Below are 13,049 nucleotides of genomic sequence, written 5' to 3'. Positions count from 1 at the left end.
CAGGGGCATCAACCGTTTATGATATATACATTGTCACATCTGTCCAAGCTAGACCAACATAAATAATGTATGTATAAATATACCATGCCTAGAATGCATCTTAATATATTACTTACAAGGTCCTAACTGAATTAATTTGTATAAAATTAATTAAACTGATTAATTAAAAAGTGGGACTATTCCGGTGTCACATTGCTAATTAAAAAGCATAAAATATCTAAAAAAAAAATCTTTTCTTTTTATTAAATTTATTATCACATAAAAAAAAAAAGTATAAATCATTCATAACAGAATACATATTAGTTGTTTATACATTTTGCATATACATATGATTTATGGATTATTTGAAAGTGTTTGATTAGTTATTTTTTTTAATTTTATTAACTATTTAAATACTAAATAATATATGACAAAATCGGCAAAAGATACAGGGATATTGAATTTTGGGTTATTTCCTTTACACATTGATGGTATAAAGAGGAGTCTTCTCCAGAAGTTCAGTGTCCTCTTCAGCAAGTTCCTAATAAACAAGAAGAGAGAAGAAAACTGATTTATCAAATTTTTCATATAAAAAAATAAATAAATAGACAGTAACAAATAGTGTGAGTTTATTGTTTAATGGGCAGTATGACTGCCATCGCCTAGGGCAAACCTCCATGTCACACATGTCGTGCAGCTATAGCAGAAAAAGAAAGAAAGAAAGAAAATAAACACTTTGGTGAATGCCAGATTAACTGCTTTATAAATATGCCCTGTACACACGGTCCAATTTTCCGACGGAAAAGGTCCAATCAGATTATGTTGTCGGAAAATCCGATCATGTATGGGCTCTATCGGACATTTTCCGTCGGAAATCCCGACGGAAAAAGTTTGAGAGCTGGATCTAAAATTTTCCCGACAACAAAATCTGATCTGACTTTTTCCAATCGTTTATAGAGAATTCCGCAACTAACGTCACCTCATTCCGAACGATTGGATTTTCGGACAACTTTGTCCGACCGTGTGTATGCAAGACAAGTTTGGCACAAAATCCGTCTGAAAAAATCCAATGGATTTTATTGTCAGAATGTCCGACCATGTGTACAGGGCATAACATTGACTTCAGGTGTATGTGCTTTAAATGACAATGATTGGTTTATCACCAGTGAATGTTTGGTTTACATGACCTTCACTACATTATAAATATGCCCCACAAAACTATTTTTTTTTTTTTCATGTTTCAAGTTTTTTTTTAATTTGTACTGTGTAGCCTGTCTCAGCCTTTTTAACTTGGATGAATCCTTGACACAGTTTTCTTGTTTCAGGAAACCCCTAATAAATATTATTTTATCTACAGCTCATGATTCATTAGCATGATCAGTTAGTTATGTAAAAGTTTTAAATTAAAAAAAAATCAGGTATGGTGAATAGCAAAAGTATTTGGCACACACAGTGGGACATTTTACAACTCCCCCTGATCTATACCACAATATAAATCGTAATATAAAACAAATAATAATAACAACAATGGGCAAAAATAAAATGTAGACCTTCAAAAGTTTAGTGTCCTCTTAGGCCGCGTACACACGGGCGGATTGTCTGCCCAGCTAAGTTCGTCAGACAATCCAACAGACAGTCCGTCCAAATTTTGAATGAACGGACTTGACCACACACGATGAACAGACAGTCCGCTGAAAACTTGCGCGATGACGTGTACAGCACGTACGACAGGACTAGAAAAACGACGTCCAATACACTGCAATGCAACCTTCGGCCGTGTAAATCCTTTCTGAGCATGCGCCATACTTAGTCCGTCCAACTTGCCTACACACGAGCGGACTGTCCGCTGAAACCAAGTTTGGACGGACAAAACCAAGTTTGGACGGACAAAATTACGGAAATTCCGAAAGACAAAGTCCGTCATACTGTCCGCTGAAAAAGTCCGCTGAAGCCCACACCCGAGCGGATTGTCCGATGAAACACGGTTCAGCGGACTAAGTTGGGCAGACAATCCGCCCGTGTGTACGCGGCCTTACACTAGTTGTAACTAGATAGGTGAATACAATGGTGGTGATTAGAAAAGCGACTTTATGTTGGTGGTCAGCATAGTGGCATTCCATTACATTGGATGTAATTGGGAAATTGCCCCCTTACACTGATGGACATTGTAAAAAGGAGATAAATTTGCCACTACGTGAGAAAACCCTAGCAACTTCTGGAGGAACCGTAGGGTTTCCACGGAACCCTGTTGAGAAAGCCTGGCATAGGGAATAGCTAAAACCCCTGTTAGCTTTTTTTGCCATCTATGTTATTTGGAAGATTTAATTTCACATCCTGTGGAAACCAAAGAAAATTAGAGGAAACCTCTCCAATGTGAGGGAAGTATTTATTCCAGGAACAAGTGTCCCTTGGCAAGTTTTGGATTTTCTCTTACTTTCAGTCCCACTTACAGAGTGAAACTGCCTAAACACAAAACACAGACAGCAATTAAAATGTTTCTAACACCTTATCCACTCTATCCAAAACTAGTATAAAAAGTTTAGCTTTAGATATATTTTAAAGTGACCTTGCCATCCTGCTAGTATGTTCCCTACTGACCCATATTTGGAAGAAATTACCTTCTTAGCAACTAAATTCCTCTTCCCCATTGGTGTGTACAGCCTATTGTATTAGGGTGTGCATTTCAGCAGAGCAGTGTACAATGTCAGTAGTATTTCATTTGTATTATTTTTTACAATATAATTATTTTTTTTTAATATTTTTTATTATTTGTTTACAATTTTTTAGGAGCCCCTTTTGGAGGCTTTAGTTAAATATCAAGGGTCTAAACAGAGCCCCGATGTCTCTCAAACATATATTTATCCTATGCTTCATAAAAGAATGAACACAGTAGCGGTCGGTACAGATCACTTACTGTGTTCATTCAGAAAAGGAAGGGGTAAATTAAATATTTACTGGCCACTTGCTCTGCTCTCCATCCTAAAAGCATTCCCCGCAGGAGGAGAGGAGGGAAGCTGGCAGCACTATAGCGGGAGACAAGGGGGAAAGAAAGCAGGGAGATTGGGTAGCACACAGGGTGATTAGGGTGTGCCCAGGCACATCCGGCACACACGTATGCTCTTCTCTCTTTCGTTATCATATGTCCTCTTTTTGGTCTGATATGTGGACCTGTGAAAATGTACTCTTTAAAGCAATTGTATACCCGCTGAATTTTTTAATTTTTTTTGCTCACCTGCAAAGCAAAAGGCATAATGAGCTAGTATGCACCGCATATTAGCGCATTATGAAATACTTACCTTGGAATGAGGCCCCAACATCTGTCCCGTTCCACGCCGAGGGAGCTGACATGTTCCCTCTGCGTTTCTTCCGGCTATCGCGGCTCCGGCGCTGTGAGTGTGCATGCACACGGGAGATTTCTCTCCAGCCGGGTCCAGCGTGCATCCCCTGTGCGCATGCACTGCTGCAGTCAGCGGCGCATTGTGAGGGGAATATCTCCTAAACCGTACAGGTTTAGGAGATATTTTTTTTACCTACAGGTAAGCCTTATTAAAGGCTTTCCTGTAGGTAAAAGTCCCCAATTTGACTATACAACCACTTTAACTACTAAACGTGTACTACGCTACTGTAAATATTTCATCCAAAATCTAAATGATTGCATTTTGGAAAGCCAGCATAAAGAAAAAGTGTGGTGAAAAAAGCACTTGTTGTATGTAACCAAACTTTTTATCACCTTAACCCTTTGTGCTCCTCATATCTGGAAGTGTGTCCTTTACCCACATACTTTGTACCAAAAGTGTCCAGTTTTGTAATCTTTAGAGTGGGTATGGATGAAAACTTAGTACAAAAATTCATATCACGCAACTTAGGTCTTCTATTGCAAACCATTGTGATTCTAGTAACATCCACTGCTCCAGCCCTGAGGAAGGGGGAGGCCTTTCCCTGAAACGCCTTGGTTGCATTTAATGCTTTTAATCAATAAACATTGAAAAAAAAAAAGAGCACTAATTTAAATAAACTTTTGTACTATGCGCTCCTCAAAACCTACCCCAGAGTTTATCATCTGCTAAGTACTCTTTTTGTCATCAGAGAGGTAGCAGCCTAGGAGCATAACATGGTCCAACCACACGATTCCTCCATTACTGATCAGCTCCTTTTGAAGGAGGATGTACTCCACTGTATATCCATCAGAATGAAGCCTCACTTCCAACAGCCCAGCACTATCATGCACATATCAGACTTTTTCCTCATCTTAGAAAGTACAGAAATATCTACATACTTACCTTTCCGGTGCCCTATGTCTTCAACCTCTGCAGCCTTTCTGCTCCCCAAGCTGCTGCAGGTATTCAGCACTTAAAGGTGTGTCAAATACCATGGTTTCTACTGTTGGATCTCACATTCCATAATGTTCTAAAAGCCTCTGTGATTGCAGTATAGGGAGCATTTTCCTGTATATAATATTACAGCACCAACCTTATCTGGATTGCAGAATTCAAACTCTGTTTTTAGTCTGTAGATGATACTAATGGTTGATGAGATCACTCCCCAGGAACCGATGATCAGCAGCATAATCAGGAGCCCATTTAAGAGACCCTGCCAACAAATATATTAGGAAATGAAACTTAATGAACTTAATGAAGTAAATAACGAGAGATGTCTTTTGTGTTGACCGGTAAGTTCACCCACTCACTGGATTTATAGAATGCCCAAGAACCTAATAGAGATTTTTCTCACCCAATTCTGTCCTTCACTGTAACCACATAATAAAACTTAATTGCTAAAAATCCAAAATTTCTCCTATTTACAGTATTAATCATAATTTCTTGTTTCTCCTTGATGTGACTGTCTTTTCTTGCTGCAGATCTAGCTCTAGCTCTGGATTTCTTCTGTGTATGGACCAATGTGAGGCTTGATTGCCTGCACAGTTTAGTGCAGCACCTTAACCCCCATCCCTCAAGAAATGATATGAATACATCTGCCAGTATCTACAGAAATCTTGAACCCTCTGTTTATCTGAGGAGATGCCCAATGCCAGATTTGTATGCAGTATGTAACTGAGATCTTCATTCTCGATATTTGCCCTACCATTCTTGCCAAAGATAATTTCAGAGTCAATAATGGTATTCTAATTGGCCAGATAAATGGAGAAAAGGGAAAGAGTGCAGCTCCTAGTTGATAGCTGGGGGCTTAACTTACATGCGTGCCAACCAATTAAAGTCAGTAGCCCGCTTTAATAAAAAAAGCAAAATGCTTTCCTCTCTGGCAAGTGGTATATGACATCTTTACACTACTGAAGAGCTAGGAGTTTCCCAAACTGTGTTTGGATGTTGCTGGAAAGTTAAACCTCCTGTTTTCTAGAAGTTTCTTCTATCTCTTTGAGACTCCACCATATTGGTGAGATCTCTGGGAACACCTGCTGTGCCCATTCTAAGAAACTCACAGGTTATAGAAACACCAAAAAACTCCTAGATTGCAGAGGAGTTGGGTCAGCAATTATGGCAGGAAGATCTCACTATTGGAGTAACCAATGCATATAAAGGTACCAATAGCTGAGTGAGGTCACCAGGCTCCGAATATAACTAAAATAACAGTAAATTGACCTGATTGCTCCATCCACTCATTCGATGTAGATTTAGGAATCTTTGCCACTGTCATTGTATTCTGACAGCGGGACTTTCCCACCATTAGAATACACTGATCAGTGCTGTAGCTGATTGGCTTCCTGCACTGATCAAGTGAACATTTACCAATAAGCCGATTCATTAGAAGTTGATGGATAGGATGACTTACCATGAAGAGGAATGACTATAGATATATATAAATTTGTCTGGTTCCTGCTAAACTTTTATCCATGTATGGAAAGTTTAGCACTCTCTGTAGCAAATTGTAGTGGCATAGGGGTCAATTCACTAAGAGTTAAAAAAAGGCTAATATTATGCGGTAATGATGGTGCAAGTGTTCAGTTCACTAAGAATTTGGCGTTAAATACTGAATGCGGTATTCACTTGTATTAATGGTAATTACTGCATTAGGTATTGCGTTAATTTACTGCATGGAGCTGGCTGCTAAAGAGTGGGCTGGGAAGCCGGCCACTACGTCCTTAACAACCGATGACTCATCAGCTCCCAGCAGGTTTCCTCGCTGACAGCTGATTTAAATAAAAATCAGATGATTAAAAAGTATGGGGTTCCCCCAGTCCATACCAGGCCCTTATCCGGGCATGCAGCCTGGCAGGTCAGGAAAAGGGGGGGTGAGCGAGTGACCCCCCCCCCCCAACCATACCAGGCCATATGCCTTCAACATGCAGGAGGTGTCTGGTATCAGAAATGACTCACGCAGAAGGAGGCGGCTTACAGAAATCCCATCAGGTGCTTTGAATCAAGGCTAACACATACTATAGTTAAATATGCTTTGTTTCATTTTTCATTACAAAAGGTTTACAACTACTTAAAGTATTACACAGATCCAATTCTAGATATATACTTTTGAACAAGCGGTTACCATTTTTTGCTGAGAGGAGACTAACAGGGAAATAAGCACACAATCAACTGTGGTTTTCATATATTATAGCTTCAGACCAGAGGCTATGCTAGTTTTAGAGGACTATGAAATAGTTTATCGCAGAGTTTATTTTATGGTCCAATGATCCACAGAATGACTGATTGCAGAAGTTATACTTTTGCTGCTGCATGAAAGTAGTTCTGATAGACAGTTAAAAGGTTGTAATGACAGAAATGAAACCCCTAGATGATAATGGTGAATGTGAAGTCAGCAGTTTTTCTTGGAAGTATTTAATGACTTCTTTGATGCTATAGATCAGGGACCCCAACCACCAGGCTGCAGACCGATGCTGGACCACAGCCTGTTGATGACCAGCCTGCACAGCAGGAGATGAGCTGTGACAGCGGTCTGCATGGGGCTATCACAGACCACAGTTGCCTTTCATCTTCTTTGTGGCCATGCATGTGTGTCCTCTCACAGCTCCTCCACACACCCTGCCGGTCATCCTATCAGCAAGGCAGGGGGTGGTAGGAGCTTCAGATCTGAATGGAGAGCTCCTCCTGCCCTGCTATGACATTGTCAGGTGGGCAGGGGGAGATGGGAGAGAACACATGGACTGATCAGACGCTGTCCTGCCAAAGATAAGAGTCCTGTGTAGGGGAGGCAGGAATTAGAATATAAAAGTGTGATGTTAGAGAGGAAAGGGGCGTGGTGGGCAGACTGGAAGGGCACTGTGATGGAGGAGGCTGTGATTGCTAGAGTTACTGTAATATAAAAGGGACTGCACTGTAAAGGGGCACTGTAATCATTACAGTGCAGTCCCCTGTGAAGCCCATCCCTGGTGCCTAAAAGTTTGAGGACAACTGCTAAAGATGACTTAGTACAAACCTGTTATAATCTGATCAGTATCTTCCTTATAGTTTCATAGTTAGTTAGGTTGAATAAAGACACCAGTCCATCCAGTTCAACCTGAGTGAGTGTCTACAATTGTGCCTATCCCTGTACATTGCACACTCATCTCTGTCCCTACCCTCAAGGAGCCCACAATCCAAGGTCCCCATTCATATACTTGGGCCAATTTTGGACAGAAGCCAATTAACCTACCTGCATGTCTTTGGATCATTGGAGGAAACCGGTGGACCCGGAGGAAACCCACGCAGGCGCAGGGAGAACATGCAAACTCCAGGCAGGTAGTGTCGTGGTTGGGATACAAACCAGTGACCCTTCTTACTGCTAGGTGAGAGTGCTACCCACTACACCAATGTGCTGCCCTGTTCCTTACTAAAAGCATGAATAAGATACACCTTATCAGTGGTCACTATTGTTTTTTTTTTTTGGATATAAACTGGACATAAGTTTAGATGAAAAGCTTGAGTACCCATATCCAAGCTGTCTTCTCTGATCCTCATGCTGTCAGCATGAGGAAAGGAGTGCCGATCACCGGCATATGTTTACTTCCGTGATTGGACACAGCTGATTATTTGGCTCTTTAACTCTGTGATCAGCAGTGTCTGGGGAGCGCCATCATGTGATGGCATCCCAGAACTAGACGACCGCGCTGTAGCCATCATTTTGGGTATAGCGCGGTTGACAAGTGGTTAACCCTTTCACTGGCTGAGCACTTTTTTTTTACTTTAATGTGTTTAAAAAATTATTTTTACAAATTTTTTGTGAAATTACAACTTCTGTACCCTATACTACCCTAGCTTCAGTACCCTGACATTTTAAAAACCCTGTTTTTGTGCGTAGGTGCCCCATGTATGCATTTACGTTACACTGTCACTTTGAAATCTTATTTTATATTTTTGTTTACATTTTTTTTTCTATTATTTTCTATTTTCTTTACATAGGAGAAGGATAGATTGATTTTTGGGAACAGGTTCTCTTGATGTAGCCCCCCAATGCCACTGACGTATGGCATATGTCAGTAGCAGTAAAAAGGGTTAAACCGTTTGATTCTATTCTCATTTATAATTAAGGGCAATAGCTTCCACTAGTTTATGGTTATAGTAAATTGTGATATCTTTGCAATATCAGTTCCCAGATAGAAATGTATATTATATATATATATATATATATATATATATATATATATATATATATATATAATTTTTTTTTTATTCTTTCCCACGATACCCAAAAATGAAAAGAAAATATTTGCTGGACTTTGACTGAATGTAAAAATGAAAGTCATTCATAAATAAAATATTGTCACCTTAGCCATATTGACAGCTTGTTGGCATTCCTTCAGAGCCTTGCTTTGATAATAGCTGATATGCTGGTTGTAGCTGTTCGATAAATCATATGATTGATAGCTGCTAGGCTGAGCCTTATTTAGGAGTCTTTTACATGTGTCATCTTTTAAACAGTACGGTACCTTATAATGCCCTGCATCCCAAGTGAATACAAGACCAACGACTGAGACAGAAAAAATCAGTGATTGGATGATAACAGAGAGGAACACCTAAGGAAAAAATAATACAATTAAAATAATATAAGGCAAATAACATACAATAGCCTGCAGACATACACCGTACCAACCCTACTATGAAGAAGAAAAGTTAAAATCCTTTTTTCCAAACCGAAGAATTAGAAATTCATTTTAGCACAGGCAGATTGTAAAAGAAATTAGGAGTTTGCTAGATTTCTGACAGGATCAAAAAATGTTTAACTTTTTGCAATTATCAAACAAATACAACAAAGTGTTTTCTGTAGAATATTTAACAGACCAAGGGAAGCAAAGAAGACACATTCATTCATTGTTAACACATATATAAAGTATCACACATGTTCTACTAGCCTGCAGAACAACGTAGATGGGCACTGTGTGATTTTTTTTAATCGTTACTTTGTTATGTTTTAAATTGTATTGTATTGAGTAATTGTGTACAGCATTTCCTGTTCTGCCTTATGTTGTATTATACGGGTTGTTTTTACCAAAAGGTATTTGTGGGACACTGTCAGGAAAAGGTCCGTCCGCTGGTAAGAGCCATCATTTGGCATGCAGTGCTGAGGTCCACCAGCAGGTGTCTCCTGGCAGTTTGTAACTGTCAGGGGAGACTTTCCCTGCTGGTGTTATGTCATCATTGGGCCGCAGTACTAGCGTCCACCAGTGGATGGATCCTGGCAGTAGGGAGCAGGCAACACTTCCTGCACTCAGGTGTTACTTGGACAATTAATGCAGTCTTATAAATACCCGGCAAGCCCACACATGCTTGCTTTGGTATCTTTCTCCCTGGATCCTGACCTTGAGTCTGCTATCCTGACCTTGAGCCTGCTATCCTGACCTTGAGCCTGTATCTGACCCCATCCTGGACCTGTCCCTCCTGTTTGCCTTGGATCCCTGCTCTACAGCTCATCCATCTATATGTCCTCGCCCTGTCCTGTTGGTTCCCCATCCTTACCCATCTGCTGACCCCCTGTGTATGACCTCGGCCTGGCTTTTGTTACGATTCTGGTATTCCCCAATATTTGTATATATCATTGTTGTTTGTGGTTTTGGGTTGGTTGTGCACTATTTTATTCACATAATTTTCAATTAATTTTCCCCCAAGTAAATAAACACCGTTATTTTTCACTTACAAGTGTTTCTGATTTCCTCTGTGCAGTCCACACAGTCTGATCTACTAATTCTCTGACAGACACCATAGAGTGGCGTTTATCCATTTATACTTAATAGCATGATATAAATATGGAGGAGAACATTCGCCATACCTCCTGATGATGTCCTGGATGGGACGAAATGCGTAGGGGCAAGTGACTCCTGGTTCCTGTGCCACTTCCGCCTTATGGAACACACACCAACTCCTATGCTGGTTGGAGTGGTGGCTGTCAACTAAGTTTTGGCAGATGATAATGGGGTGCCCGGTTGGGCACCTATAATTCGGCGTTAGATTTTTTTTTTTAACTTTTAATGAAAATTTTAATAAACAGTATTACGCTATGAAATTTTCTCCTGTTTGATTCCTCTCCTGTGTGGGCGTGAGGTGTCTTGCATAGACTGACCTTGGGAAATTGGCACACACAGGGGGGCTGTGATCCAGTGCTTTTTTTTTACCTACCTCAGTGTTAACTCATGTGGTCAACAGCATCTGTTGAGTCCCAGAAGGACATGGGGCACCAATCACAGAGTGAAACAAGATTTGTGTTGGAGTGGCATGGATTATTGCACTTTATTTAAGAATATTTATAGCACTTTTACAGCATTTGCACTTTGACACTGTACAGCACTGTGTAGGATTGTGATCTTTAGGTTACATGCCATAGGCGGTTAGGACTGGATCAGTGCAGCTCTTATTTACCAAAACTTGTGGGCCAGGGCCTAGGGCAAGATAAAGGGGGCAGTGCCAAGCTTTAAAATGTACAAAATAGGATAATGTATTTTCTTATTTTGCTTCCCTCTTCTAAAACCATCCCTTTTTTTCTTGGCAGTGGCCAGCAAAGTCAGCAAGGGACTAAATCAACACCCTTCATCTACCACTACCTCCTCTAATGTGGGACTACATCATATTTAGTCACCACCAATCTTGTTATATTCTGCCATCAGTCCCCCATAGGGAAGCTCCCTCTCCCTAAATAAATCCATCAAATTTAGATCCCTCCCCAAATAAGGTACCCCCAAGCACTGGTATTCAGCAAAACCTTCCCTATCATAGAGGGTATTTACACATTACACCAATGTAAAAGGACTTTTACAGTGCCCACCTCTGTAAAAGGGCAATACATTAACCACCAATATAACAGGGACAGTTACAATGTTCACCAACGCTTCCAAATATAATAATGGATACTTATGTAGCACTGACCCCGAAGGAGCGGCTGGTTATTTTTGGGCTTACCGTTACCTTCTCCTCCTCGTGCTCATCTAGGGGTTTCCCAAGGTTGATGGCCCAATAAACTGTAGAGACCGACACTTGAATCCACTTTAGGGATTTTTATTTGCAAAACGTTGAACACACAAACAGTCTCTCAGTAGGGAAAAGAGGGTATGGGTAGTAACGCTCAGGTACTCTTGGAACTGCTAATACTTGACTGTCTCTCGTTACACAATCCAGGGAATAGCCATTCACAGCTGGATGCTACAGCTGTCAGATAAATCCCCTTTTTTTTTCTTCTCATTCTAAAGTTCTACAATCAAGTCTGTGGCAAAGTCTCTGCCACAGACTTAGTTGTAACTGAAGGATGAAATTAGGAACTTTCATACGGTACGGCGATACCATAAGAATGTGGATTCACCTTGGTGTCCTCTCCAGCTTAGCTTCCAGGCTCTTACTGAGCAGCCAGCCTTGTGCGTGGCCCTCTTCTGAAGAGTCCTCACCTTAAGTACCCTCTCCCGGAATACACAGCGAGACAACGCACCAGCTGATTGGCTCCGAGAGAGAGATTGGTACCCAATGCGTCCAACCAGACTGCGTTCCAATGCCTGCCATAGGTGACACCCACACCTATGTCCAGGCAGAACATAGTACAGTCCAGCCAAACTGATGCTGAGACCTTAACTTACTGTAATCAACCCTAAGACCCAATGGTCTTAGGAAAAACTAAATTTACAAAAACATAGCAGGTGCTCTTCAGGAGCCCGGCACTACACTTATAATAGTGGATTGAATGGTGTTGGGACCCTATGTGGATTCTACTCAGTAGTAGAGTTTTGAGGCAATACTAATCTTAGGTACTATTAACCTGATGGGACATCTGAGTGCTATGTAGGCTGATTTTTATACACAGATGGACTTCCAAGGAAAACCTTGGGAAATCAGTATTATGTTTTAATCGAAGAATTGGAGCACCACACCGAATGTTGAAATCCAAATGGTAGGTTTTGTTCCAAAACATTTTGTGAAGGCAATAGCCAATGCATTTTTGGGGTCTCACTTGGTCCCCTTCATCAGAGCTTAAGAAAATTGCTGTTGGAGGACTGGAGTGGGAGATAAAATTTAGGAGAATTGTATGACAAAAATCGAATTTCCTTCAGCAGCTGGATCAGTATACCCCCAAACACCGGTGACCAGTGTACATATCCCTGATACTTTTGTGGTCACTGTAAATGTTTCTGATACTAGATCCTATGACTAGATACTATGTCAACAAAAAAGCCAATGAGTTTTGGGGGCTCAGAGGGTCCTCCTTAATAAGGGCTCAGTAGTGTTGAACAAAGCAAGTTGTGGACTGACAAAATTGGAGGGATTCTGAAGGGTAATTAGTGTGACTACTCCACACAGGGTTAACCTCTTACATTGATGGTCTATATGGATTCCCCTGTTACATTGATCCTCTGTTTAAATACATCTGCTGCATTTATACTCAGTGTACATTAGTGGTCAGTAGTGTTTGGCAAACAGTTTGGCCTGAGCATGAGTTCGGGCCGAACATTGGCTGTTTGCTCCTGAAAAAAAAAACGTTTTTTACAATTTTTTTTTGCATTGATACATGTCCCCCAGGGCAGTACCTGGAACCCTATACACCTTTATGGTCAATTACTTGCATATAAGCCTTGGGGACTTTTGATTTCTCATGTTTGGCTCCCATAGACTTCAATGGAGTCCGCTGTTTGGGGCAGAATCTTTCCTCTG

At 40.7% G+C, this 13,049-nt stretch overlaps 1 protein-coding gene across 1 annotated transcript in view; it reads right to left on the bottom strand.

Annotated features, from left to right (window-relative positions):
• Positions 1 to 344: 344 nt before the first annotated feature.
• LOC143929911 (uncharacterized) overlaps positions 345 to 13,049 on the bottom strand; it is a 34,258-nt gene continuing 21,553 nt past the window's right edge. The window contains exons 4-6 of the mRNA XM_077453847.1: positions 8,855 to 8,941; positions 4,450 to 4,569; positions 345 to 520 (exon numbers count right to left, since the gene is read on the bottom strand). Of these exons, the coding sequence (XP_077309973.1) occupies positions 458 to 520; positions 4,450 to 4,569; positions 8,855 to 8,941 (270 nt within the window). The 3' untranslated portion in view covers positions 345 to 457. The remainder of the gene's footprint in view (positions 521 to 4,449; positions 4,570 to 8,854; positions 8,942 to 13,049) is intronic.

This window comes from Lithobates pipiens, unplaced genomic scaffold (assembly GCF_037356315.1).
Source record: "Lithobates pipiens isolate NorthernLeopardFrog02 unplaced genomic scaffold, aLitPip1_a1.2 Scaffold_25, whole genome shotgun sequence".
Taxonomy (NCBI): Eukaryota; Metazoa; Chordata; class Amphibia; order Anura; family Ranidae; genus Lithobates; species Lithobates pipiens.
The sequence above is the reverse complement of the archived record's forward strand: the minus strand, read 5'-3'. Positions and strand labels throughout refer to the sequence as shown.